A 27,479-nucleotide genomic window follows, 5' to 3' on the forward strand; every position below is an offset into this window, starting at 1 on the left:
TCATTTTGATCTCACCGAGGAAGTTTTTCTTCTACATTTTGTCATGTTCATTGACTCAGTTATGCTGTGCAATTAATTAATTGGAAGAAGAACCCAAAATCACTTAATTGTAGGGTCCAAAAATCGATCATTATTTTTCAGAATGAGCTGAAAAATTAATGGCCTTTTGAAAAAATCATTGCTCGCGGAACATTACTAAAGGACCTATGTACAAATGAGAGATTCTCTTCTCTCTCGTTCTCTTTCGATTATAACAGTGGAATACTAAAGATTTTGGGAAGTTTTTCACTATAGATCGAAAGTCAATTTCCTTGACTAGCGTTTCATACAAAAAACGCAACAGAAGAGGTTAACGTGACACAGTTATTAATGAAAGAGAACGTAAACAAAGAGAGCCTCTCAATGTTAGATAGGTCCTTTAGTAATGTTCCGCGAGATTGCATTTTTGACTAAGCGCGTCAAGTTTTGCCAACTACAATTGTTGATTATCAGCGAAGAAACTTAACGTGTAAACAAAACCATTCATGCGTAAAACCTCAACACGCTTGTCTAACCGATACTTTCAAATTGAGTGTTCTACACACGCCGCCAAACAGTTCAATTTTAGCGGTCGTCGGAACCATAACAATTAACTTAGCTATGGCGGTCAGCTTTACGATCAACGGTCAACTGTACCACGGTATGTATTTATTGTAGAATAGTCACCTGGATATAATTGCAACTGTAATTATTTTCCCACCAGTAACCCCAAACGATGTCCCGATCGAGACCAGCCTAAACTCATTTATTCGAAATCATTTGCACCTGACCGGAACCAAGTTTATGTGTCTCGAAGGGAGCTGTGGTGCCTGTACGGTTCATGTGGCCGGGATTCATCCCGTCAATAGGGAACCAACGTCATTTGCTGTTAATTCGGTACACTATTCAGGGAGCTGCTTGTGGTCTCAGTGAGGAATGCTAATTTATTTTTCTATTGATCAATTAGTGTCTGATGCCAATTTACTCATGCCATGGAATGGATATTACGACAATCGAGGGAATTGAATCTAAATCTAAGTTTAACTCCATTCCTAGACGTTTGGCACGATTTAGTGGAACTCAATGCGGAGTTTGCTCACCTGGAATGGTAATGAACATGTACGGTTTGTTGGATTCTACGAAGGGACAAATAACGATGGATGAAATAGAAAAATCCTTCGCTGGCAACATATGTCGTTGTACCGGGTATCGCCCTATAATGGATGCTATGAAGTCATTTGCAGTCGATGCGTGTAGTGCGTTGCTTGAAAAGTGCAAAGATATTGAGAATTTGGGAGATAAGTGCAGTTCGGATAAAAAGTGCGGAGTGATATGTCCGAAAACTACAGACAAAAAATCTATTCATTTATTTTTTGAAAATGATAAAGAATGGCACAAGATTTATAGTGTACTTGAGGTGTTTGAAATTCTCACAAATATTGGTTGTAAGCCTTACTGCTTCGTAGCAGGTTCCACTGCGCGAGAAGTGTACTCTGATAAAGAGGGCCCGAAAGTATTCATTGATATAAAATCAATTGAGGAGCTGCGCTCTTACTGGATGGGAAGTGAATTGATTATTGGAGCAAATGTATCATTAACTGAACTCATTAATATTCTCAATGAAGCAGCTGGAAGTGAAAAGAAATTCAAATACTGCGAACAGATAGGCAATCATACGGCCATGATCGGTCACAAATTAATGAGGAACGTTGGAACAGTGGCTGGAAATTTGAGTATGAAAAACACCCAACGAGGATTTACTTCGGATTTGCATGTTATTTTGGAAGCAGTACGTGCTTCGATAACAATAAGTAATGTAATGGAGAAAAACTGTTACAAATAAACTTTTAATTATTTCTATTTTACAGCTGATTGCCACGGCCGAATTGATTCTGTTTGTCCCGCACAGTTTTCTCGGATGAACATGGATAAAAAACTAATCCTAAATGTGTCATTACCACCGATGCATGCGGATAATTATGCCTTCCGTTCATATCGCATAGAGTCACGAGCACAAAATGGGCGCACCTTCGTTGTAGGAGCCTTTTTCATACGATGGTGTGCCAGACAACGAACCATCGAGTCTGCTGCTGTTTGTTTTGGTGGCATCAGCCCAACCGTAAAATTGTTCTCATATATTTTATACGTTAAGCGGAAGGCAAATTCTAGTTTCATTTTTTTTTTCGTTCTAGTTTACTCACGCGATTGAGACTGAGAAAACCCTCTGTGGTAAAAATCCCTTCAGCAATAATGTTCTTCAGCAAGTTTTACATGCACTTGAGTTGGATCTGAAACCTTTTAGGGATCCATCTCAGATTGACCCGGAGTACCGAAAACAGGCAGCAATTGGAATTTTCTACAAATTTATGCTTGACATAGCTCCAAAGAAACTCGTAGATCCAAAGTTCTTAACGGGATCAACCAACTTGGAGAGACCGCTCTCAAATGGTACACAATCTTATAAAACTTTCCCTCAGAATTGGCCGGTGACCAAAAGTATCACGAAGTTTGATGCGGTTTTACAAACTTCTGGTAGAGCGTCTTACATCAACGATACACCTACAATGGCACACGAGCTATTTGCGGCTTTCGTCGTTGCCACAAAGCCCAGGACCGTTATTAAGGAGGTCGATGTGACTGAAGCGACAAAACTACCTGGAGTTGTTCAGTTCTTATCTGCTGGAAATATCCCGGGTAATAATAACTTTATGCCATATGCAGGCAATTCAAAACACTTTTTTTCGTATGGAAAAGAAGAGGAGGAGATTTTCTGTACTGAAAAAGTGCTTTATCATGGTCAGCCGGTAGGTTTAATATTAGCCGAATCTTTCGAGTTGGCAAATCGCGCATCGAAATTAGTTCGCATAGAGTACTCCGAGCCTGATGGACCTGTACTTCCAACTTTCAAACATGTACATCAAAACAGTTCAGCGAATCGTATCCAACCAGCAGGCGTACCCCAATCGGGCCGCAACTACGAATCTATCAGCGGTGGCTATTACAGAGTCTCTGGTCAGGTTTCATTCGAAGGACAATACCACTATACGCTTGAAACTCAATCTTGCATTTGCGTACCGAAAGAAGACGGGATGGATGTATATTGTGCAACGCAAGATGCAGATCATACGCTCGCTACAATTGCTGGAGTCTTGAAATTGCCACAAAGCAAGATCAACGTAATCTGTCGACGAGTGGAAGGTTCTTTTGGCTCAAAAATTACACGCAGCTCCCATGTTGCTGGTGCCTGTGCCCTGGCCGCTTATATGACTCAACGACCCGTCCGGTTCAGGCTATCTTTAGAGTCTAACATGACATGCTTTGGAAAGCGTAAAGGTAGTGTAAGCAGCTACGAAGTATCAGTACGAGGTGATGGTAAAATAGCAAGGCTTACCAACACTCTAATCTACGACTGTGGTGCTCATATAAGTGAACCAAGTGTACCATTATATATCAAATGTTTTTCCAATGGCTATGATGATTCAGCATGGAAAATAATTCCCAACAAAGCACGCACAGATTCCCCTACAAACATTTGGGGTCACTCTTCTGGTACAGCCGACGCAGTGGCTACAATCGAGACAATCATGGAACACATTGCATTCGAAAGAGGTTTGGACGTACTTGATGTCCGAATGATAAACTTCGCTAGAGATAGCAAATTGCGTTTACTGTTGCCACAGTTCAGAAAAGATATAGAGTTTGATAAGCGCAAAAAAGAAATTGAGCTCTTCAACGAATCCAACCGTTGGAAAAAGCGAGGATTATCCATAGTACCTGTAGCATTTCCAGTCGAATACATAGGCGGAACGAAGGCTTGGATTTCTGTTCACCATCTTGATGGATCAGTTTCTATTACTCATGGTGGCATGGATATAGGTCAAGGATTGGACACTAAAGTTGCTCAAATTGCTGCCCATACTTTAGGTGTACCGCTAGGAAAGATATCGATAAAACCTTGCAATACATTAGTTTCAGCGAACAGCTTTATGGCAACTGGCAATTCTTCCAGTGATCAAGTGGGGTTAGCAGTTATGAAGGCCTGTGAGATTTTGATCAACAGAATGAGACCAATAAGAGATGCAAACCCTACCGCTTCATGGGAAGTTTTGGTGAGCACCTGCTTCATCTCTAATGTGAATCTAACCGCTTCCTATTGGTCTACAGAGAGCGACGTTGAAGCCCATAAAATATGGGCTTTAGGGTGTAGTGAAGTTGAACTGGATGTGCTGACGGGAAATGTCAGAGTAGTTCGAGCAGATATCGTCGAAGATGTCGGAGAAAGTCAAAATCCGAGCATGGATATCGGACAAATTGAAGGCGCATTCGTCATGGGACTTGGCTACTATCTCAATGAGTCTTTACAGTATGATCCACAAACGGGAGCACTGTTGACCAATAATACGTTCACTTACAAACCTCCGGGACCAAAGGACATTCCTACAGATTTTCGGGTAAAACTGTACCAAAACAGTAAACATAATCCAGCGGAAGCTTTGCGTTCAAAACCTACGGGAGAGCCGGCTTTTTCGGTTGCTGTTTCGGTTTTATTTGCTTTACGGCAGGCTCTCATGTCGGCACGTAAAGATGCTAACCTACGAACTGAGTGGATACAGCTTGGTAAGTGTTTAATGAACCCCAGTAAAAAAATGTGTTAATTTTTAACACAAGCAGTGCAATACGCAATGTGAATATGCAGATACTGAAATTCTTTTAGAATGTTCAATATTCTATTTTTACAGGTCAACCATCCAATGCAGAGAATATTTTACATTTGGCAGGAAATTCAACCGACCAGTATACTTACTATAAATGTTCAGTAGATAATAAGCCCAATACAATTCTATGATTAATTAATATACCTCGGAGCAAACAAAAATTATACAATGTTCAATAATATAGGACAAAATTATAGAAAAAAGTTTTGTTAAAACACACTCAATACGTGCTGCCAAAATACAACTAGGGTCGTTGCACAATGGTCGAAAAAAAAAATAAGTTTGGCCAAAACTAGTTTGGTTGCCCTAATGCGTTTTATTGTTTCAGAAGGGATGGTTCGCATACTACGTTACTTTTTTCTATTTTTTTTTTAATTTTTTACTAAAAATGCTATCAAACTTGGCTGTAAACACAAATTTTGTATGTATTTGAGTGAATAAATATGTTTTAAATAAACTTTTTATGGAAAATATCGTCGAAATATATGTAAAATATTGAATTATTCATATAGCTCTCACTTGAAAATCAACGAATTTCGGCAAAAAAATTCCAGCCTTTTTTTTCTAAGATCTAAGGATGCATTCTGATGTGCAGTATTCAAAATGGTGACGACATGACGCGACAAGAGTTGTTTTTCATGATCAAAATCAACAAAGTTTCAAAAGTGTAATATTGAATAGTACCAAAAGTTCAACCCTTTTATCCCATTTTCATGCTCGATAAAATTGTTGAACCATAAGCTTTCAAATAGTGCGTAACTTTGGGGAAATATTGCATTCTTTAAATATAAGTTTTGTACTTTATTTTAAAATAACATTTTTAGAGTATTCAGCCTTCAGCTAATTTGTCGTCAAAGTCAAAGAAATTTAAATTTTGGTCCAATTTCAATCAAGGATCATAAAAATATAATAGTAGTGTATATAGTGGTTCCCTACTTGGTCATATGTGTTTTCTCAAAAACTTATTTTTTTAATGTTTTAACTTTAAGATTCATTTGATATCAAACTACTTAAACACACAGAATGATTAAAAAATCGATAATAATCAAATTATCACGTATGGCGAAATATAAAACCATTATGTTCAAAACTGGTACACCTACCCTACATGAGGTATATTGTAAAATGATAAAAAACATACAAGTCTCAAAATAGTGTTTGGTAATTTAAGCCGCTCCTTTATATGGAGCCCTACCATTGTGCGCTGTACCAATATATGCAGCAATTAAGAACATGTATTCAAATAAAGTTTGGAATCTGTTCAACGTCGCTTCATTCGCCGTGCCCTATCCCATCTTCCATGGAATGATCCAATTGTTCTGCCTCCCTATGAAAACCGATGCTTATTGCTCAACCTCGAAACACTTTCGGCACGTCGCTTAAAAGCTGAGGCCTTGTTTGCGGCTAAAATTATTCTAGGTGAAATTGATTCACCTAGTATACTTAGTGACTTCCATTTCTCAGCTCCAACTCGTATACTTCGCTCGTCATCCTTCTTTGCTCTTCCATTCCGACGTACAAACTATGGTAAAAGTGACCCTATATGTAAAATGTGTGTCTCATTCAATAGATTCTCCGATTGTTTCGACTTTACTTGTAATAGCTCCAAGTTTAAGAGTAGGATGGATAGGATTAGGGTTTAGAATAATTAGATTAAGGATCATTGTTCAATTAGGCATAAGATTGTCCGTTGAATGTATGTATATTGTTGTGATGTTGTTTAAAAAGATACAGGTTTTTTAATCAGCTCTGCTGGTTTTTCCTGTCACAAAAGAAAGCGAATACAACAAATAAATACTGTCTTAACCTTTACAGTACCAACATAAAAAATCTATCAAATTTTTATTTTCAACTTGCGATAACTTTGTCAATTTTTAACCGATTTTGTAAGATTCTGCGTCCCTCTGCTTGCTCACCACATTCGTTCTCCCTTGTTGTCATTCCAGCCGTCAGTCAGTTGCACCCACCAACAAGGTATAAGCATGTGACAGGTATGCATCATCAGATAAAGGTGCAATGAATTACAAGATAAGAATGTGTAGGTGTGCATGGCACTGTTCATTGACCGATCTTGATTATAGCTAAATGCAATATACTACAATCCCCCCTTTTCAATAAAAGTGAAATATGTATACCTACTTAAGATTTGGAATCTGTTAGCCAATAAAACACTCATTATTAACCTTCCATTTGCAACGGAATAATGATAGTTTCACTCACATCTCAAAACATCCTATGAAGATTTCAAAACAACCTTTAAGCATCAATCCATACTTTCTCACAAGTGTCCAGACTGCTTAGTGACGAGTTGTGTTAGTCGATTATGTTTATATTACACATTACAAACCATAGTTAACAAGCTCCTTGTTAGAACATATATTTTCATAAGGTCATTCAACATCCCCCTTACACGTGTCATCATCGTCTACCATTCTCCTTTATGCCTCCCCCTCGTTTCCAGCAAATGCAACAGTATGCAATCAAAGAAAATATATACGAGAATATGTACTTGGTATATACTCTCATTGGTATGCAATCATATAAGAATGAATAAAAGAACTCAACCATAAACAGGTAAAAACGCATTAAAGGATATGTCATAAATCATTTCTTTTTTTTTCTGATTTAAAATAGGTTATTTATACATAACCTCTACAGGCCTTATAAGCCACCTAACCAAACTATTGTTTGTACTCAGGTTTAAATCATATAAATCTCAAGTGATCCCACCGTTTCACTAAGTGAACTTAATAATTACTTTTCAAAGGAAACCACAACTTTTTTTTTTCTTCTTGTTAGCATTACTTCCTCACGGGAACAGAGCCTGCTTCTCAGCTTAGTGTTCAATGAGTACTTCCACAGTTAGTATCTGAGAGCTTTCTTTGCCAAAATTGCCATTTTCCCATTCGCATACCGTGTCACAAGTGTGATGATTCTCTATGCCCAGGGAAGCCAAAGAAATTCCATTAAGAAAAGATCCTGGACTGATCGGAAATCGAATCCAGACACCTTCAATATCCATTGTGATTACTTCTGGTTCTTCTCTTGAATACACAAGTTCTAATATTTCTCTGTAGATAAGTGAGGAAGAGCACCACTTGTAAACTCGTTTTCTTTTACATGCAGCATTCCATTTTTACTCGCATGATCGTGAATACCGCAATATTAGTCTGTCATAATATTGAAATATCTATGTTTTATGTCCTATGTCAATGAAATACTGTGCTGCTTGAAGTTCGTCATTTCCGCGATACCACTGTTGAACATTCAATAAATGAATTGACCCACAGGTCATATTTGTACTACTAACAGCATTTCTACAGTTAAGAACTTAAAACGTTTATGCATTTTTTTTTTAATTGTTCTTGAATTATAAATTGTAAAACAAGCACAATTAATACCATGTCCAGGAAGTCCAAATAACGACAACTTCTTAATCAACCATTTCAAACCTTGTCCAATGGATAAACCCGATATCACTGCGATAATCTCTTGCAACTGCAATGTTTTCACATTAGGTATTGATGACTTATAAAATAACCATTCATATAAAAGTTTCTTATGATTCGTTGGATCTTGCTTGCCCTCTGCAATTAAAAGATGTAGCAGGTTCCTAAAAGGACAATTCGTTGAGTCTATATTCAAGTCAAACCGACCTCAAAATAATTCAAATTAACAAATCTACTTCACACGTTCAGAATATAGGTTCATAATATATAAGATAATTATGTATGACCCGCATTCAAACTCTGTTCTGAATGAAATACAAATCTTCAAAAACTTTCTTCGTATTCATAAAGCATCTTAGATATTTAATGAAGTATTTGTAAAGGAGCAGAATTAGAGCTTCTAATAATTTCCATTGGTTCATATTGATATAATCTTCTCGTGTTGACCCCTTTCTGCCGAACCATAGATCACAGACAAACAGACGTCACACTCTCAACATTGTCCATTGACCCTCTTTTTATCGGTCGATTTAAATATATTGTAGGTGGTCAATCCACCACCCACAGCGCTCGCATCGTTTTTTGTTCGCATTTGACGTTAACACACTACCGCCATCTGTTGACCCATCGGCCAAACACACCAATTTTAGCATTGGGCGTACATGTTTTCTCGACTATGATTTTGACCGAGATTTGTTCTAAGGGTTACGTCTGTTTCTCTGTGCATATATGTTCAACTATCAAACAACTGGAAGTGAAAACGAACTAATCACGTGGCCGACATGTGCTATATGAAACGTACCTCTCCAAAAATCTTCATAAAATCAACAGGATACATCAAACTCATACAATCATGCGTTTCATATCACAACAAATTTTACTAGTTGGCATAACATGTCTCTCTTCACCTTTCTGTGAAACATGATCCTTCTAAACAACGATTCGTGATCAAAGTCTTTAATACATTTAAATACATACTGGTTGCCATCTATCTACACCTTCTGAACGATGAAAAAACGGATCTCATGCCAAGTCTTCATTGAAGTTATAGCATACAGACTGAAATTTCTTTTCTTTTATCGAATACTTCTATGGTGCAATTTGAACTCAGTCATGTCTCAGTATCCTCAACGAATGTATACTACTTACACTGTTATGGTTGAACTAATCACATATATTAGCCACTATTCCGCCCATTCTACATAAATAATTCAGTTCGAAATCCATAATTCCGTACACCCCATTGATTTGAACGATACATCATGTAAATTAACGGGGTTTATTTTCTAAATTTGAACCTCTGGTTACCCACGAACTACAGAAGAGCCTTTTTCTTGTTACTTCATTGGCTGTTTTGCTATGATCCTGTGTTCCGTTTCACAATGCTTCATTTTTACTTCATACTCTTTTCTATGAGCTAACTGACGTTTGAACCATTTTCAATTTGGACAATGTACGCGGGGTACAAATTATAAAGTTTTCAGGTTACAGTGGTCAACCCAACGGGAACACACGGTACTTAGCTATCCATGCAAATGTCAATCCGACACCATTACAACCCAGAACGGAAGAAATTAGGCGGTTGCCATTGTTAGACATTTGTTAGATATGTTGCCCACCTAAAAAAATCGAAGAGCATAAATCATAAACCCGAATTTATGCTGCATGTTCGATTTTTTCGCACATTGTTGACGGTTGAGAAAACAGTGCGGACAAAACCTGCAGCTATCTTTGCCGCATCAGTTTGTAAAAAAAAGTCGCGTGCGTCGGTCGGAGAAATAAAAGTTCCGCGTCGTTTTGTCAGCTGCCATCACCGGAACCATTGTTGGCGTTAATTTTAAGTGGAAAAGTGTTGCGTCTTCGTTTGCGTTTGCGTCTTGCGTTTCGTCTTCCGTCCTATTGCCTCCACACGGCCGTGATAATTCCCGGATCTCGTCGTCGCCGCTGCTGTTGCTGCTGCCCGTTGTACAATTCCGTAAGAAAGAAGAAATCCAAAAAAGATCTCCTCACTATGCCGGGTCGTGTTCCGGGCAGGGTTATCGTTGGAATTGGTTTCAGGTGTTTTCCTTACCGTTCACACCATGCTGCCAGGATGGCCCGTTATTGTGAACGACAGGAGGCAAACACATGCAACCAATTCAAAACATAACCTAACCGGGACACGGCCCGGCCTAATGAGAATACTCCTTGAACCAGTGTTTTACACCTGTGTATCTCGATACGGATCTCGAGACATTTTATAAGAGATTTTACCTTTTCGTTTAACAACCTGTGCAATGAAGTGCTTTTTTTTTATTGAATGGGAATACCAAGTTTGGAAAGGTAGATTAAAGTTAGGGCAGCGCCAGCATGGACATCCGGCAACTATTCTTGGTTACGTACACTAATCACCAAGTGTTTTGATATTTTTGTCCGTTTTGGATTATTCCGCCGCAATGTTTTAAGGTCAACGATTGTTTTAAGTATTTACAATAAATGTTTCGTCAAATTGGGAACAATATTTTGTATTTCCCTTTCGAAAATGTTAGGTTAGGGTCCTTAAACCGTGTTTGTGGTGCAATTTTAATAATTTGAATCATTATCCACTATTAATTATCATATTGAAAGCAAAGACTACTCAATTATCGTCGATGTTGAGTAGTTTGATTAAATGGATTGTTGAATACAAGAATAACACACATAACACATTCAAAAACCATTGGTTTTGACGATATTTGTTATTTTTTTTTGTGTTGGCATGATCTTAAAATTTTGTCTGTAACTGTGTAGTGTATACATTGTCATTTTCTTAGCGCAAACATTAAAGATGTTTTCAAAAATATCTAAGATCTTGTAGCTTAAAGAGAAACAAGAATATCATAGATGTTGGTGACCCCTAAGTGCTTGTGTTATTAGTGTAAGGCCCTTCCTCGCTGGATGTAAAAAATCTGCCTGCAAAACAAGGAGTTAAGTGTGTGCCGCAAAAATATCGGAATCTAAGTAAACCTACTTGATTATATCACCGAATTTTCAACATAAAATTTAAATTTTCATTAAAATTCACTGAATTTTCAAAAACAAAAAAAAAATTATGAATTTTTGTGAAATTTCAGCAAACAATTGTGAAATTCTTTCAACTGCTTTGCTGTTGAAGTTTCGAAGAAATTTCACAGAATTAAGTGAATTAATATTATCTACTGTATATGTGTAACCTTCCGCTAGCAAGTAGTGCATTAGTGTGAGTATTGAGTTTTGGGAGCAATTGCCAGTTTGGAAGTGTAACGGGAAGCTATCTAACTTCAACCGGAAGCAGAAGAATAATTTCTGATTTATCAGAAGAAGAAATTCGTTAGTTTTTCGAAGAGATTTTAACAGTGTTTGTGATACAAAACTATCACTCATTCTTCCAAAAGTTTCCTTTCACACAAATTGTAATTAGGTGAAGTTTGCTCTGCAATGTTCAGCAATGTTTGATGAAAACCAGCAATTTTTTTGATAAAAAAAAATTAGCATAGCAAAACCTAACAATAATTCCGCTATCAAGAAGTGCACAAGCGTGAGTATTGAGTTTTGGGAGCAGCTGCCAATTTAGATGAAGTTATCCAGCGTCAACCGGAACCAAGGCATGTTTTCTGATTTACCGAAAGAAGAAATTCGTTAGTGCTTCGAAGAGATTTTAACAATGTTTGTGATTCAAAACTAATGCTCATTCATCCAATAGTTTCCTTTCAAACGAAAATTATTTTAGTGAAGTTTGCTCTGCCGAATGAAGCAGCAATTTTAGATGAAAACCAGCAATTTATTGGCAAAAACAATCAGCATAGCAAAATTCAGCAAAAAAAAGAAGAAAGTTGGGGTGTAGGTTGGCAGGTAAATAAAGTTTAACGTGATAGAATAAAGTTTAACGTGATTTATCTAAGAAAAAACTCAAAAGTTTCACCAGCATTAACTCGCCAACAACGCCGGTATCGTAGGTTAAACTCAAAAAGGTAAGCAAATTTAGATCTAAGTAAAAATGGAAAATAAAAAAAATGGCATTTTATTCAAGGTTCTTGATTTTTTTTTTTCAGAAAAAAATTTAGCTGGACGATTTTGAAAACTATTCAAATTTAACTCACAAAATATAAAAATTGAGACCTCCGTATTGATCATGTACCTCATTCAATTGAATTCTTAAAAGCTACGAAATAAAATATATATATATATATATAAATATATATATATATATATATATATATATATATATATATATATATATATATATATATATATATATATATATATATATATATATATATATATATATATATATATATATATATATATATATATATATATATATATATATAACATCTTTCGATGCAAGGTTTGAGCTAAGCGTTAAAACTTCCATTCTGTAGCATTTAATTCATTGTATTTGCTGGATATTATGTAAAATATGATGAAATTGTTAATGGCGCTTACGCCAACTATGCATTTAGGTGCAATCTAGTACTTGACCTACTGAACAACTTTGCTGAAGACACCGCCACTCTAACTTGTAATGTTTCTAAGATACAAATGCTCAAAACATTTGCACAACAGCGTCACCAAGCGGCTTTTTATGATCAAAATAGATTACTTTCAAATAGTACTCAACCTACAGAACAACTTTGCTGAAGGCATCCCCACTCTAATTTGTAAGGTTCCTGAGATACAGAAGCTCAAAATATTTGGTCACTATCTCCACCAAGTGCTTCAAATAGTACTTAGCCCAAAACACTACCTCTCTATTTTGTAAGATGAGACTTATCTAGACCCTTAAAGCAGAGGTTCCCAAACTTTTGCAGAGTACGACCAACAATCAAATTTTTCTTTTCATGGAAGAATTGAGATGTTTAAAATAGGTTAAGCTTTTTCAGGCTCATTTTGGGATTTTCAAAGGGCATTTTAAGCATTTATGTGGTACTAGGTTGTTTGACGGTCATGTCGGCTTAAGCTTGACCAAAAAATGCATTTTTTAGGACAAAGTGGATCATAATGCATAAAAAAGAGTCATTTAATTAATGAAAATGTATCTGAAGCCCGTGTTTCAGACAAAAGTTGAAGATCTTCTACCGTGAAAAAAGTAAAAATCGATATACTTACAATTTAGGGGAATTTGTTGTATATTCGGTTCTTTTCGTTTTGTAATTTTTTTGCGACTCAATGGGCTAAAAATTTGCATCAACATTTTTCATACTAATACGCATCTTGTGTTAAAATTAGAGGCTAATCGGCCGACAAAGCTCCTTTATGGTGAAGTATAACAAAACTGCCGAGAATACAGAAGATACTCTATAACTAGATTTTTTTTCGCGACCCGCTAGAGACCTGTCTACGACCCCCCTGAGGGCGACCCACAGTTTGGGAAACTATGTCTTAAAAAAATACACCGTCTTTGGACCAGTTTGAATGCCACGTATTGTATTTAAATTTTCGGATCAAACATGAAAACATTATATTATATTTTTTCTAATATTTAATACTACATAGCCATTTATACCAAACGAAATCATTTTTAAACACCAGTATGTAATACTTCTATAAAACCTGTTATTTCATCGAGCACTATGCGTTGTACTTTGGTCACCTCATTTGCGTCAATTGACATCATTACATCACAAAATATAAGCTCATCGCGACAATAGTAAACTCCATTGGCAATTGATTCCATAGGTTCAACGTATAGAGAGTTCAATTCCATTACAGCATTACAGTCGAGAATCATATGTTTACCTACTCGTTTGATGTTTTGCACTTTGAAAATTTGATTATCTTTACATATGACGTTATCTCTTCCATCTATCGAAATTATAGTATTCTGTCTGTTTGTGATCACAGAGTAGGATGACCCTCGTTGCCGTAGCAATGCTTTTTTCGTAACGTCATACTTCAAGTGCTCACCAAATCTATTTCTAAACTGTTGTAAGGGATATGATGATTTTTTTACATAGCGTAACAAAGTTTGCATATAATTTTCAAACGGAAAGGCAGAAAACGAGTCCAAACAGCCGTGTAGGAGACAATCATCGGGCAGATGTGTGAGCAAGTGAAAATTATAAACAAACAGATGTTCTCCATACAACGTCATGAACTCATGGCCGAAAGCTTCTAGTAAATTCTTCGCTTTATCATTTTCCGTTTGATACTTAACAGGATGACATAATATGCGAATGGCTGCATGAAGTTTTAAGAAATGATTATAATACGCATCGCTCATCACGTTTAAAAATATAAACGGTCCCAAATACAACAATAATAATCGTAGTTCTGTTGCCTTGAACCACTTCAAATCAGTCAGAGGTCGTGGAGTCCGAGAAAAATCGCTGCATACTTGGCGTTTTACAGCTTCAATGCGCGAATCGATGATACATTTCTGAGCCGGTGTCAAACTATAACTCTTACCTGAAGTTTCCACCCACAACTTCAGAAGAGATTTCATGCCGCCCAAACATACATTGTGCATGTAGTCGATTGGTACACAGGAAACACACCCAATTCCTATCGTTGCCAACGGAGGTAATCGATCTGACAGATGATGGGGGTCCGACAAATTTAAAAATGAATCGTCAGTCCTCAATTCAAAACCGATATTGGGGAACACTGTTCTGTGCCCAATGCTGCGCCCACGTGTTGTGCATTTCGGACAACCATACAGCCCATTATGTGCCTGCAATTGAAAAGAATATTTTGCGTTAATTTAAGCGTATATATACTATACGGAGGGGATTAACACTAGTTTTCAAAGTTGAAAAAATCCCAGCAAAATTCGACAAAACTTTCACAAGTTTTGCAATTTTGGACACACATTACAGCTAATTATGCTATACGTGAGAGAAGAGAATCTTTCAATGTTACTTATTCACTTTTAAAAAATTACGTGAGAAAGAAAAAAGCTGACGTACTTTAATATCCATTACAAATGCCTTTGCTGGAGCGTCCATGATAAATGCATCTACTGAAAACATCACTCGCAGATTGTTAATTTCCATTCCGACCTTCAATACGTGATCCAATTCCTCAACAAACTCGTGCATATATTCATGGATGCTGCTGGGCTTACTAGTACCGCAGAATACAGCCACGGGAAGAACATCTCGAAACCCGATTATTTTCACGAGTATAGGCCAGAAGCTACTCTTTGAGCTTTTCGTCAATGGTAGTCCATCTATTCCAAATTGAAGACGATAGTGGATTTCACAGTTAGGTTTTACATTAATTTTTATCATGATTTGTTCCACTGCGCGCTTTAAGCCCAAATAGCAAAACTCTCCTTCTCCCATCCTCGTTATCGGCATATCACATAGTTTTGCATCGGCTTTCAGAGTTTTGTTAGTTTTGGGAAGATGAGGAAAGTGATGTTTTTTCAAATAGGATAGAAGATCATCCATAGCATTATCACTTATGTGGTTGTCAGTTGACCATTGGGCTAATTTAACTTTTATATCGACGAAGATTTCTTCATCATCCACCAATGGTGCTTCTTCATCATCCGACAACGAATTTTCATCATCGGATTCAAAACGATTAACATCCTCATATTCATCTTTTTCGACAGCTGCTATTGAATCACTTTCGTCGTCTTCTACAGCAATTTCATCTTCTCTTCCAAGAGCTTCCATCGGCGGCTCTGTGTTATTTTCCGTTTGAACATTATCACGGCTACTGCTTGTCGTCAGCTGCTGCTGTTCCGATGAGGAGATTCCAAATGCCGCGAACAATCTGGCGGCCTCTGCTTTATCTTTTCGATAATTTGTTGACCTGGACATCTTAAAAAAAAAAAGTTTTTCGCTTTCACAATAAAGAAATACACAACTGAAACAACATAATCTGATGGACTACAACGCGATAAAGACTTTTTTTTTGCTATGATTTTACGTTTTATTATTTTGTACCTTCCAATGAGAGTACACGGTTAAAAAAGTTGGCACTTAGAAAGTTTAACTATCACAGCTTCCAGATAAAGGACTTGAAAAATAAAACTAATTTATTTAATACCTCAATTTTATCACGCTAAAAAAAAAATTAGTCGTGATATGAAGGAGAAACCAATGTATATGCACTAACTGTTGAAAGGGGAAAAGAAACACAAACACACTTTTTCTTTTCCTAGCACGTTGGCTGCTGACTGATGATGACCAACAGTTCAGCTACTCTTTTATTCAACCACTGGGTATATACAATTCATTATGTCTAACGTACATCTCATTTTCTTTACCTATATATAGTACCCGCAGCATATTCATATTGAATGGTGTGATACCTCCAACACTAAGCACAAATCAATGAAAGCGTAATCCATACAAAATGCATTTTTTTGTGGGTAAACTCGATGAAAGCCATCATTATTGTGTTGCACAGTGAAACCAACAGAAATGGGTAATAAATCAATCATGTTGAACTCAGCGTATAATATTTTGAGATAGATACATTAAGTGTAAATTTAATTGTGAAAAAAATGTCCACATCCTTCATGTAGGATTCGAACCCAAAATCTTTTGTTCAGTTTAATGTTCCTGGAATACCGGATTCTTGAAAGGGTTTAGAAAACCGTATCAAGGACACAACCAGAATAGGGAAGGGACGTATGTTCGACCGCATGCACAATGCGCTACACATTTTACGTTTTTCTTTTTTCAAGCATGTTCAACTACAGTTATTTGAACAAAGATTGCCCGGAAGAAAAAATGGAGCCTCAAAAAAGCAAAAAAACAAAAATCAGTAAGCCACTGTTGGTGGATGCTGCTACGTTGGACCAAATGCGGCTGAGGTTTGACCAAATCAAGCAGAAAAACGCGTTACCAGGTAAGTAACGGATACATTATTTTTTCTTATCATATCAAAGGGTGTTATAATTTTCTCCAAAAGTAAATATCATAGAATATCACTATAATCGAAAAACTTTCAAAACTCGAATTGTTATTTCTAGTAGAAGTTTTTTGATCTTTGATGACATCACCTTCTAATATTCACATTCATCATTAAAGTTCATCGGTGATTAAGTTTATTGGAGGGAATAATCATGGCTGTGTCTCCATTAACTTCCATTATATCTGTTTTAATATAGCGCAGTAACCATTGCACACTGGGCCAGTAGATGACTTTAACCAGACAAAACCTTTAGCGCTTTGAGAATGCATTTTAGTGTTCTGGCGTCTTTGAAGACTTGATGTGTTTATTTTTTATGCTTTAAAACTTGACGTTGAGAAATAGTTACTATATTCACTAGTTAATAATTAACAGTTATTGTGTTTTTTGGTTCACCTCCTAGCGACTTAATGTATACTGCAAAATTGGAGAACATAAAAAAATGCGACTTTATGCGTAAAACACAAAAGTTTCGCGAATTATGTTGAGAAAGATATGGCAAAAAAAGTAATATTGGGCCTAATTTAACGTTTTTTTTTTAACTTTTTTTTTAATAAGTCGCATTTTGCCTTTTGAACGCTCCTTCGCGATTTGGTGTCTGCCAAGAAATTGTAGATCATGTAAAACTTCAGCTATATGCTGAACACAGCAACATTCCAGGACTTATATTAAGAAAAATATAGCAATAATAGTAAAATTTGACGTAATTTTACGTTTGTTATCTATTTTCTTAAAAATAAGTCATATTTTGCATTTTGAACACTTCTTCGCGATTTGCTGCCTGACGAATAGTTGGAAAACATACAAAACTGCAACTTTATTCTTGAAGAATCCAAAATTCTACGACTTATAATAAAAAATATGTATGGCAGAAAATAAAATATTTTCTTTATTTTACGTTTGGTAAAAAAAATTCTTTTGGGTCATTTATTTAAGCTGATTTATCAAAAAAAAAAAAAAAAAAAGGATAAAAAAACTGACTAAATGTGGAAGATAACAATCGTTTTCCATTTCAAATAACATACATATAACAAAAAAAATGAAAAATTATGCTTGATCTTATGTTGATTCAACTATTTTGCACAAAATTCGTGCTTTCTGTATGGATTTTTTTTAATCGGTCGGTTACAGAGGAAAAAGAGCACTTCATGTTCAAAGTAACAAAAAGGTTACCATCGGAGAAAACAAATATCATCTCCTGACGTACCATATGGACTTTTCATTATTAAAAAAGGAAGCTTGAGGGTAATGAACTTGGCAAAATAGGACTTAACATTAACAACGCGTTTCCAAATTGCATAGCGAAAATACAATTTTTCCATACAGGTTTTCCCGCCTACTAAGATTACAATTTAATGCAAGAATAGCGTTAATACTGTTAGTTTCTTTTACTTTAATGATTTTTACTTTGTGTACAATTCATAAATTTTGCCATATTTTTAATAGTATAAGACAAAGAATTTTTGTGTGTTTGGCATAAAGTTGTATTTTTTCAATTGTGCGGAATACATAAAATAGCTGAGGAGTGCTCAAAAGGCAAAATAAGAAAACAGTTTAAAACAAACTAGGCTGAACTTTAGCCTAATTTCACTATTTTTGCCATATTTTTTTTAATATATGTCGCAGAACTTTGGTGTCTTTAGCATATAGTCGCATTTTTTTATGCTCCATAACTTTGCGGAAGACAACAAATCGCTAGGAAGTGAAACCAAAAAACATAATAATTGATTACTATTAACTAGTGAACATAGTAACTATTTCTCAACGTCAAGTTTTAGAGCATCGAAAATAAACACAAATCTTTGAAAACGCTAAAAAAAAATGCAACCCCAAAGTGCTAGAGGTTTTGTCTGGCTAAAGTCGGATCCTGACCCAGTGTGCATTGTTTCCTTTTGTTGACTCGATCTTTTCAATCTGGAATTCGTCTGTGCTGAAATCTTCATATAAAATAAAATATTTTAAAGCGTTTTTTTTTTGTAAATACTCAAAAAAATAAGTTTTAATTTGACATTTTGTTAAAAAAAATACATAATTGAAAGACTTAGTTTAAGTTTCATCCATTTCTTTCGCTCTCTTCTAATAAAAAATAGGTACCCGTAAAGTAAAACAATTGGTACTTCAGTTCTTAATTTTTTGATATAAGATTAAATTGAAATCATTAATTGAAACACAGGAGTAGTCTATATTTACATAAATTCTACTTGTGGAGACAATTGCATAACATTCTGAGAAACCTTTAAGGTAATAAAAAACAATTCTCATTTTTAATTGTATTTTAGAAGGAACGAGCAGCAAAATACCAATTGCTATGGCAAGTATTGTGCCACCTGGCATAACCATAAAAAAGGGGACAGAAAGCACAAGAAGTATTCCTCCAATTCAAATTCCTCCACAAATGAATTCTACCTCCATCAACTCAGATTTCGAAGGTATATTGATTGAACATATGGTTTTCTATAGATTATAAACCAATTAATATTTTTAGGACAAACATCCCCGCCATCTAAAATTCCACGACTGGCAACATTACTACACTCTATCGCCCCACTAACTCCACGGCCGGTAACGGTAACCACCATAGCAGGTAAACAAAAAAACACATTTCTAAAACATTAGAACGGATCTTGTTTATTAAGGTGACGAGAGTACGTGTTATTTTCTTTACCTTTCGTCTCTTTCTAACAATTTGCCTAGTGATTTTGATAGTAAATTTGATTAGCCAAAATACTCTTATGCCTCTTATATATTGAGCAGAATAAGAATAGTTACGAAGAGTTACCCTACTAAAATTAAATATTTACAGGTTTCGTTTACTGAGATTTTAAATTTTCAATCAATACCGTAAAACCTCATCATAATACTCCCATTTTGAAAATATTCAAAAACGCATTTTAATAAGATGTTGATGTTTTTAGGACAAATCTCACCACCAACCAATATTTCACGACCAGTAACTTCTAATCACATCGCTCTACCGAAAACAACTCCGCGGCCGGTGCCATTGGTGAACACAGGTAAGATTAACTAAAAAAGATCAACACATTTTTATTTTTTCAATATTTTTGTTTTATTTTTTGATTTTTTTTATTCAAGATGACCATGATGTTGAAGACCTGACGGCCTTAATGATTAAAATGAGCGTGATCGGTGAGTATTTGATTTATCTTACAGAAAAATAAGGTTGCATTTTGTCCACATTTCTAGACTAACATTTGAAAAAGGCAGAATTGCCGTATAAACTTTTGGCATCTCACGCAAATTGTGGACGTATCCCCATCAAATCATAAAAACTTATATCTGTAGCAGATAGAAGAGACACCTTTCGGCTACAGGTATTAGTTTTTATGGATTTATGTCCATGAGTTTAGGAATTGCGTTCGAAGAAAATGTTTTCGATGTCAATTACGCCCTTTTCAAATGTTAGTCTAGATTTGTTAATTTCAATAATAATGTTTAGTAGATTCGTAAACTTAACTCTTGTTTTACACTGAATAGACTTTTCCCGTGAAAAAAATATTATTGGCTTAATCGCTTCCTTCGGTCTTATAAAAAAACTTTTCCCAACGAACTTATATTTTTGGCGCCTCTAAATATTGGAAAGTAATGAAAAATATTCGAATGAGCATTTTATTTCAATACCACCTTTCTCACAAGTTTTATCTATGCTCAGTGGTGAAAATCAATTCAACAGCTGATCAACTGATTCGTTGTACAAATGCACATTTAACTAACCTTGTGAGAAAGGTGGTAGTGGAGTAAAATGCTCATTCGACAAGCCATTCAAATGTTTTTCACAAGTTTTTCTTTATTTTTCAATAGTTAGGGACGTGATAAAAATATAGGCTTTCTGGGAATAATTTCTCTATAAGACTAAAGGAAACGAGTAAACCAATAATAATTTTGCACGGTAAACGTCTATTGGTTGTGTATTGTATTTCGTTGCGTTTTTTTGTGAATAAAATACAGTTTACTTGCTAAGAAATGTAGATATGAAATTCTTCTGCGTTTTGTAATAGTAATATCATTTTAGAAAAAAAAATTGACAAAAACAATGAGGCGACGACAAGAAAATTGGATGCCCTAAACACAAAAATGGCTTCACTCCAAAGAATAATGGGCACAATGTCCGATGCCATTGATGCCATCAGACAATCATCCATCAATGAAGTAAGAGAAGAGACAGCTATACATTTCCCAATCAAAAATGACGAGGAATTGAAAAATTTGGAAGTCTTACTAGTAGAAGAACAATTTGAAAAAGCGTTTCGCTCGAAATTAAAAAAAGAAAAAACAAAAGATGCTTATCATTTTATGCGAAACGCTGTTGGACAATTTTTTTACAAAACTACAAGACATACTTGGAGCGGACGCGTGGGCCACAATAGTGGCCACGAGGAGGATGCTTGCAAGGCCTCTAATCTGAACGTTGTGCGCATTTTGCTTGGTATGTTTTTAAGTTGAGGGTTTTTTTTTATTACCGAACAAATTTTGCTTTTGTGTCTTAGATTGTCATGAAATTTTCTCCATAAGCAATGTAATCAAAACACATTGTCAAATATTCTAAAATAATTTTTTTTCTGAAAAAAAAAGTTGAAATTTGTTGATTTTTCCGGACATCTATTTTCATAGCTTGAGAATGACGAACCGTAGGAACAATGATTAAAATATGTTTTTTTTCCGAATTTTTGAAAATAAATTTCCGTTATATTTACATGAACTTTACCAGTGGAGAAAGTTTCATGAAAATCTGAGACCTTCTGGCCCAAATCCATTCGGTAATAAAAAAAGCGAAAATTATAGATAATTATTGTTTATTTTTTGTTTTAATCTTCAGATGTTGCAATGGAAATTTTCCCTATCACCCGAGACACCGCGATCCAGGAATTTAAAAAGGCACTTCAGAACAAAAATGCCGCGGTTCATATGAACAAGGTTCGCGATGCCAAATTTGTCCATGAATAAATAACGGTAAGCAAATAAAATAAGTATTACAACAATTTTTGAAATGCTCCATTTTAATAAAATTTTCCCTTTTATCGTTACAGAGGGAAAACTACTGAACAAATCAGTTATGTGTAAATGAGATTAAAAGAGAAATATTTGTTGAGGACCATCCATAAACCACGTTGATTTATTTGTTAATTTTTTAAACTTTCTATGGACAATGGCCGTATTCCACTTATTTCAGGCGGAATAAATTAAATAGGATTTGTTTCTGACATGTCGAACTTGAACTCTAATTTTCTAAAATTCATTTTTTTTATTATTTTCGGTGTTTTCACATGTTGGGGTTTATGAAATGTCAAACGCAAAAGTGATCCATAATTGTTAAGAGACAATAAAATAATTTCATAAGCGATGGACAAAACGATGTGATATTAGTATTGTTTTTATTATAGAGTTTTATTATTATTATTATTGTTATTATTATTATTATTATTATTATTATTATTATTATTATTATTGATATTTTTATTATTATAATTATCATTATTATCATTATAATACCAAGAAAAAGTACCTTTATGAGCCACATTTATTATTATAATTAGCTGAGTTAAATCAAAATCAAACACCATGCCATGATCAGAAAGATACCTAGAGCCATAATGTCGAATCAATGTTTAATTTAAAAAATTTTGATCAGAGTATCAGATGCAAAGATAATCTATGCCAACTTTGAAATCTCCTGAATCAGAAATCTGGCTTCCAATTTGAATAGGTCCCAAATGATTTGTTCATATACATAAAATTCGATCAGTTTCTTTTGTTTATTACGGTACAGCTGCTGTACTTCAGCAAAACTTATAAATGGGGTCAATGCTTCGAAAATTAAGCTTTTCATTTTATTAATCAAATTGACTGTAAATCTTTTCAAATCATTATTATAAACGATAAAAACTGATTGAATTTTATATTGACAAATCACTTAGGACCTATTCAAATTGTAATTCAGAAATAAAATATCCAAATCAAAAACAGCCTAAAAAGAATCAACATTAGAGAATTTAAAAAATTAAATTAAAAATGGATTAAAGTTCAAAATATTAATTTAATAATTTCATGACTATAACTTGAAAATAAATTTATTAAAATAAGAATATTTGACAATCTTAAAAATCAAACAGAATCCAGTTTTACGCGAGTGGTAATGGCCGCTAAATTTTGACATTCTCTGGGGGTCAGCACCGTCATAGCAACCAACTTCACTTCTATGTTCTCTTGTGATCAGAAGAGTAAAGTTGGCTGTGATAAAGGTGGTGACCCCCAGCAAATGTCAAAAAACGGCAGCCATTACCGCTCGCGTAAAACTGGATAGATTCAAATTTCAATGTTGGAGATTATAAACATTAAAAATTGTTTTTAAAGTATTTGTTATTGGGCAGCTTTTCACACAAAACATTAGATAAAAGAATCTTGATAATTTCACCAATGCATATAAAATTTAATTTAAATATCACGATTATAGTTAATGGTTGGTTGAATATCTGCAGAATTCTGGGAAATTTTGTCGAAAGTATGCAACGCAGTATTCTATCCGACCTGTTAGCACAATCATAGCAACCCATGCTTTCGAGTGTGTCAGATTTTTTTTTTTCAGTTTGAGTTTTTCAATCCAATTGTAGAAAAGTCGGACCAGACTTGGACAAGCCCCGACTTTCTCCACTTTCCGCCAGAACGTTATGAGCGTTACCATCGTCCACTGTTTGAGGAATCGTACCTGGCGAAAAAAAAAAAATAGTTTGAGGAGCCCACCGAGATATGGGGACAATCATTCTTCTTAGGTGCTAATCAAAATTTGAGCGTAATTATTCATGAAATTTTGAAATATGGTTTGTAGATTCATGAAAATAATTTCGTGGATCTGCTGCTCAAAAACCATGACTTGAAAATCAGTTTTCTTAGGTGCTGATCAAAATTTGAGCACAAATACTTATGATATTCTAAACCCTGTTATGCAGACTCATGAAAATCCTTTTGTGAATCTGCCGCTCAAAAAACTTGATTTTACAATCATTCTTCTTTGGTGCTAATCAAAATTTGAGCGTAACTGTTTATAAAATTTTGAAACATAGTTTGGAGACTCATGAAAATAATTTCGTGACTCTGCCTCTAAAAAACATGACTTGAAAATCAGTTTTCTTAGGTGATGATTAAAATTTGAGTATAACTATTTATGAAATTATAAAACTTGGTATGCAGACTCAAAAAACATGATTTGACAATCATTCTTCTCGGGTGCTAATCAAAATTTGAGCGTAACTATTTATAAAATTTTGAAACAGTGTTGTGAGTCTGCACATGAAACATATTTCGTCTGTCCTTTAAATAACTTCACTAAAAATTTATTCCTCTTAGGTGTATATCAAACATTTGCACTTAACCATACGTTGGCAAGTACATCGTTGGTACACTTAATTTTGGAACCTTGTTTTCGGGTCGAATAGGGAAGAATATCGTCCCACACCGCATTTTTCAGAGACCCATCCCGTTCATGCTTGTTACGTCACATCATCCTATCCCGCATGCGCATTACAGCGTTTTTAAAAAGGTAAACCATTAACTCCCTGTTTTCATCCGGAAAATATTACACGTAGGAATACGCGGATTCGATGTCACCCTCCGACTTTTAATTGGGACCGGAACTGTGTGCGTCTTAAAGCATGCGATGGATCCATTTCCCAGTATGCTCATTGACCGGTTTGATGTATTCCAATTATGACGGCCCGATTCTGGCACCATCTTAAACTTACGCTCGCTTTAGTCAATTCAGCACACTTTCTACGATGTAGGATAATTCGTTCGTTTCGTCCTGTTGGGTTCGAGCCGCTTCCATCGGAAATCGATAGCTATGCTGGTGCAGATACGGATATGACCATTAAAGCTATCTTTCAGGTGCTTCTCTCAATCCGGCTCATTATAGTTTTGTAGGAAATCAAACGGTAGTTGGGACATTCGTTTTGGAATTGAATAGTCGCAATTTTCACCAAAAACACCGATTGTGGGATTCAGCTCCTGTTTTCTGTTATTTTTATATAGCTATCATTCCATGCTGAGCAGAAGTGAGATTGTAGTGGTAGTGAACATCGAAAAAGTTCACTACTACAATCACACTTCATGCTGGGATGACAGCTGGGATATGCACAAGCAGCATAAAATCCATCTAACAGCCCATACATAATTTTGTCTAACGTTAGGCTAACGTTAGTCTAAATTTAGTCTAACTGATCGTTTCGAACTTGCAGCATATCTAACAAAACTGTGTCAGATCTGTCTAATTTTAGACTAAATTTAGCCTAACGTTAGAAAAAAATTTAGGCTAACAATCTAACGAATTAGACTAAATTTAGACTATAGTTAGCCTAACCTGCCGTACTGGGAATGAATTCATGCAAATTTCACACCTGACATTTACGTCTAAACAGGTGTGAAATCCAACAACCTTGGTTTTTCTCAATTGAACAGGTCTTTTCCATTTTGCTTACAAAAAACTACGGAGTGCTACGGCCCTTCAAGCATTAGTCACGTAAAAGATGTAAACATTCCGATCAGCTGCTAGTGACGACACGGTCAGACGTATCAGTACAAATGTTCTACGCAGTTTTGCATGACGTCACCTTCGAAAACTTCATGAACTTTTAGCTCGTGACTTCAAAACTGAAGTTATTACAAACCCCCATTTAATGCATGATACGCACATTCGAATACCCCACGTCGCACCACACCACCACTACCAGCGGACCATTCCACAACCAAAGCTCGCTGCCTACTCTTCCCAGAACAACAAGTAGTGACAGCCAATACAAAGCAACATTTCGGCATCAGGGGATCCATACCACGAAAATAACCAATCATCTCGCCCAACAACCAAGAGACTTGAAAGAACCAAGTTCTAAAAGGTTGCAACCCTTTTAGAAATAACAATATCCGTTTCCACGATTTCACTGAACACGATCAACACACTCAGTGTGCGTCAGTTTTTTTTGAAAGAACATCACTTTCATCACTTTCCACAACCACATGTCTTTTTTCTTATAATGGAGCGCTTGCGACGGTTTCTTTTTTTGACATTTTCCCACCACTGAGCAAAATCTAGACTGACAATCGCATAGCTCACCTGTCATACACCCCAATACTTTGTTGAAAACTCCATCTTTTCCAATTCATCGCATATCGTAGCCTCTAAACCTCATCGCAAAACAATCCATTCCAGGAAGTCCAAAAATCCTCCAAGCTCCCTTCCGAAAATCACAACTTTGTCATCGGAATTCTTGCAAAGCACACATTCGAAATCCTACTGATTTCCGCCAGAGATATGAGCAACATTCCTGTTCTCAAGTCTTATCACCAGAAGAATTCTATTAATTCTTGCTATACATACAGGGGAAATCCTGCCGATTTCCGCCAACGCCCGAGAATTACGCTAATTCTCTCAAACTTTGCCCCCTGGAGAACTCTATCAATTCTCGCAATATTCATGGGAAATCCTACTAATTTCCGCAAACGCCAAGAAAATCACACTGATTCTCGCAAAGTTTGACCCCACGGAGAATTCTTCTCAATTCTCGCATCTGTGAACTTTCAACAGAAGTTTTCCATGGCAAATTTGTTCGCCTCTCGCATGTTTTATTGCAATTTTGCAATCAATCTCAGATGCCGCGTCACTTTGTGAATCAAATCACACAGAATATTCTTCCGCTGATTATATACTTACGATATTTACCCTTGTTTTTTTTTATCCTCGTCGCCAGCTGTAAGATTCTGCGTCCCTCTGCTTGCTCACCACATTCGTTCTCCCTTGTTGTCATTCCAGCCGTCAGTCAGTTGCACCCACCAACAAGGTATAAGCATGTGACAGGTATGCATCATCAGATAAAGGTGCAATGAATTACAAGATAAGAATGTGTAGGTGTGCATGGCACTGTTCATTGACCGATCTTGATTATAGCTAAATGCAATATACTACAGATTTCGATGATTCAACCACGGTTAGATTAGGAATCTAATATAGTTTTCAAAACAATTTAAGAAATTTTGAAAACTGGCGTTATTTCCAAATAGGGCCAAAGTCCCGTGGGGTACCTACGGTAGCGAAAACAGAATAATCAACATAAACTTCATTGAATGTCTTTAAAACTTCATAGTAAGTGTTGTACGATGGACTCTTAGGCATAAGAATACTGTCCTCAGCAATTTAAGAACATATGGGACAGTTACGGTCAACTGGTCTTCTGGTATAGGTTCCGGTAGGGAACCTAAGGGGACACTTAGAGAATGTTACATATTGGCAGAGCCGTAGCGTGGCTTCATGGCGCCCTTGGCGAACCGTCATTTGAGCGCCCCTTACTCATAGTTTTTTTTTGTGCATTGTTCAAGGTTACTTGAAACATGCAACGATTCTTTTCGAAAGTCTTTGGTGACATCTGCA

At 35.7% G+C, this 27,479-nt stretch overlaps 3 protein-coding genes across 7 annotated transcripts; 2 read left to right on the forward strand and 1 right to left on the reverse strand.

The window, feature by feature from the left end:
• Positions 1–435: 435 nt before the first annotated feature.
• On the forward strand, positions 436–4,904 carry LOC5573274 (xanthine dehydrogenase/oxidase). 3 transcript variants are annotated; one of them, XM_021843342.1, is made up of 6 exons: positions 436–679; positions 743–915; positions 986–1,834; positions 1,887–2,137; positions 2,211–4,635; positions 4,758–4,904. In XM_021843342.1, the coding sequence occupies exons 4-6, from the start codon at positions 1,937–1,939 to the stop codon at positions 4,862–4,864; spliced, it is 2,733 nt and encodes a 910-aa protein (XP_021699034.1). In that variant the 5' UTR covers positions 436–679; positions 743–915; positions 986–1,834; positions 1,887–1,936; the 3' UTR covers positions 4,865–4,904. The 3 variants fall into 2 exon arrangements, with proteins under 3 accessions (XP_021699034.1, XP_021699035.1, XP_001654493.2); XM_001654443.2 differs by having other exon boundaries at positions 986–1,829.
• A 4,861-nt stretch (positions 4,905–9,765) lies between these two features.
• On the forward strand, positions 9,766–22,421 carry LOC5575662. 2 transcript variants are annotated; one of them, XM_021843347.1, is made up of 9 exons: positions 9,766–10,157; positions 16,824–16,987; positions 19,330–19,479; positions 19,536–19,634; positions 19,966–20,064; positions 20,144–20,197; positions 21,081–21,494; positions 21,885–22,018; positions 22,096–22,421. In XM_021843347.1, the coding sequence occupies exons 2-8, from the start codon at positions 16,825–16,827 to the stop codon at positions 22,010–22,012; spliced, it is 1,107 nt and encodes a 368-aa protein (XP_021699039.1). In that variant the 5' UTR covers positions 9,766–10,157; position 16,824; the 3' UTR covers positions 22,013–22,018; positions 22,096–22,421. The 2 variants fall into 2 exon arrangements, with proteins under 2 accessions (XP_021699039.1, XP_021699038.1); XM_021843346.1 differs by lacking the exon at positions 9,766–10,157 and having other exon boundaries at positions 16,771–16,987.
• LOC110676245 lies at positions 13,644–25,425 on the reverse strand. Of its 2 annotated transcripts, none has more exons than XM_021843345.1 (2): positions 24,805–25,425; positions 13,644–14,852 (listed from the first exon to the last, which is right to left on the reverse strand). In XM_021843345.1, exon 2 carries the CDS (start codon positions 14,646–14,648, stop codon positions 13,701–13,703), a length of 948 nt encoding a protein of 315 aa, XP_021699037.1. In that variant the 5' UTR covers positions 14,649–14,852; positions 24,805–25,425; the 3' UTR covers positions 13,644–13,700. The 2 variants fall into 2 exon arrangements, with proteins under 2 accessions (XP_021699037.1, XP_021699036.1); XM_021843344.1 differs by lacking the exon at positions 24,805–25,425 and adding an exon at positions 15,088–16,068.
• Positions 25,426–27,479: the final 2,054 nt, after the last annotated feature.

This window comes from Aedes aegypti, chromosome 2 (assembly GCF_002204515.2).
Source record: "Aedes aegypti strain LVP_AGWG chromosome 2, AaegL5.0 Primary Assembly, whole genome shotgun sequence".
NCBI lineage: Eukaryota > Metazoa > Arthropoda > Insecta > Diptera > Culicidae > Aedes > Aedes aegypti.

Excerpts from the sequence above, each read along its gene's own strand:
- LOC5573274 (XM_001654443.2), top strand. The coding sequence starts at position 640 with ATGGCGGTCAGCTTTACGATCAACGGTCAACTGTACCACG. Across the intron at positions 916-985 it reads CGTCATTTGCTGTTAATTCG|TGTCTGATGCCAATTTACTC; the intron begins GTACACTATTCA and ends TTGATCAATTAG. Across the intron at positions 2,138-2,210 it reads TTGGTGGCATCAGCCCAACC|TTTACTCACGCGATTGAGAC; the intron begins GTAAAATTGTTC and ends TTTTCGTTCTAG.
- LOC110676245 (XM_021843344.1), bottom strand. The coding sequence starts at position 15,951 with ATGTCCAGGTCAACAAATTATCGAAAAGATAAAGCAGAGGCCGCCAGA. Across the intron at positions 14,853-15,087 it reads CATTTGTAATGGATATTAAA|GCACATAATGGGCTGTATGG; the intron begins GTACGTCAGCTT and ends TTTCAATTGCAG.
- LOC5575662 (XM_021843346.1), top strand. The coding sequence starts at position 16,789 with ATGCGCTACACATTTTACGTTTTTCTTTTTTCAAGCATGTTCAACTAC. Across the intron at positions 20,198-21,080 it reads GATTAAAATGAGCGTGATCG|AAAAAAAAATTGACAAAAAC; the intron begins GTGAGTATTTGA and ends ATATCATTTTAG. Across the intron at positions 21,495-21,884 it reads CGTTGTGCGCATTTTGCTTG|ATGTTGCAATGGAAATTTTC; the intron begins GTATGTTTTTAA and ends TTTAATCTTCAG.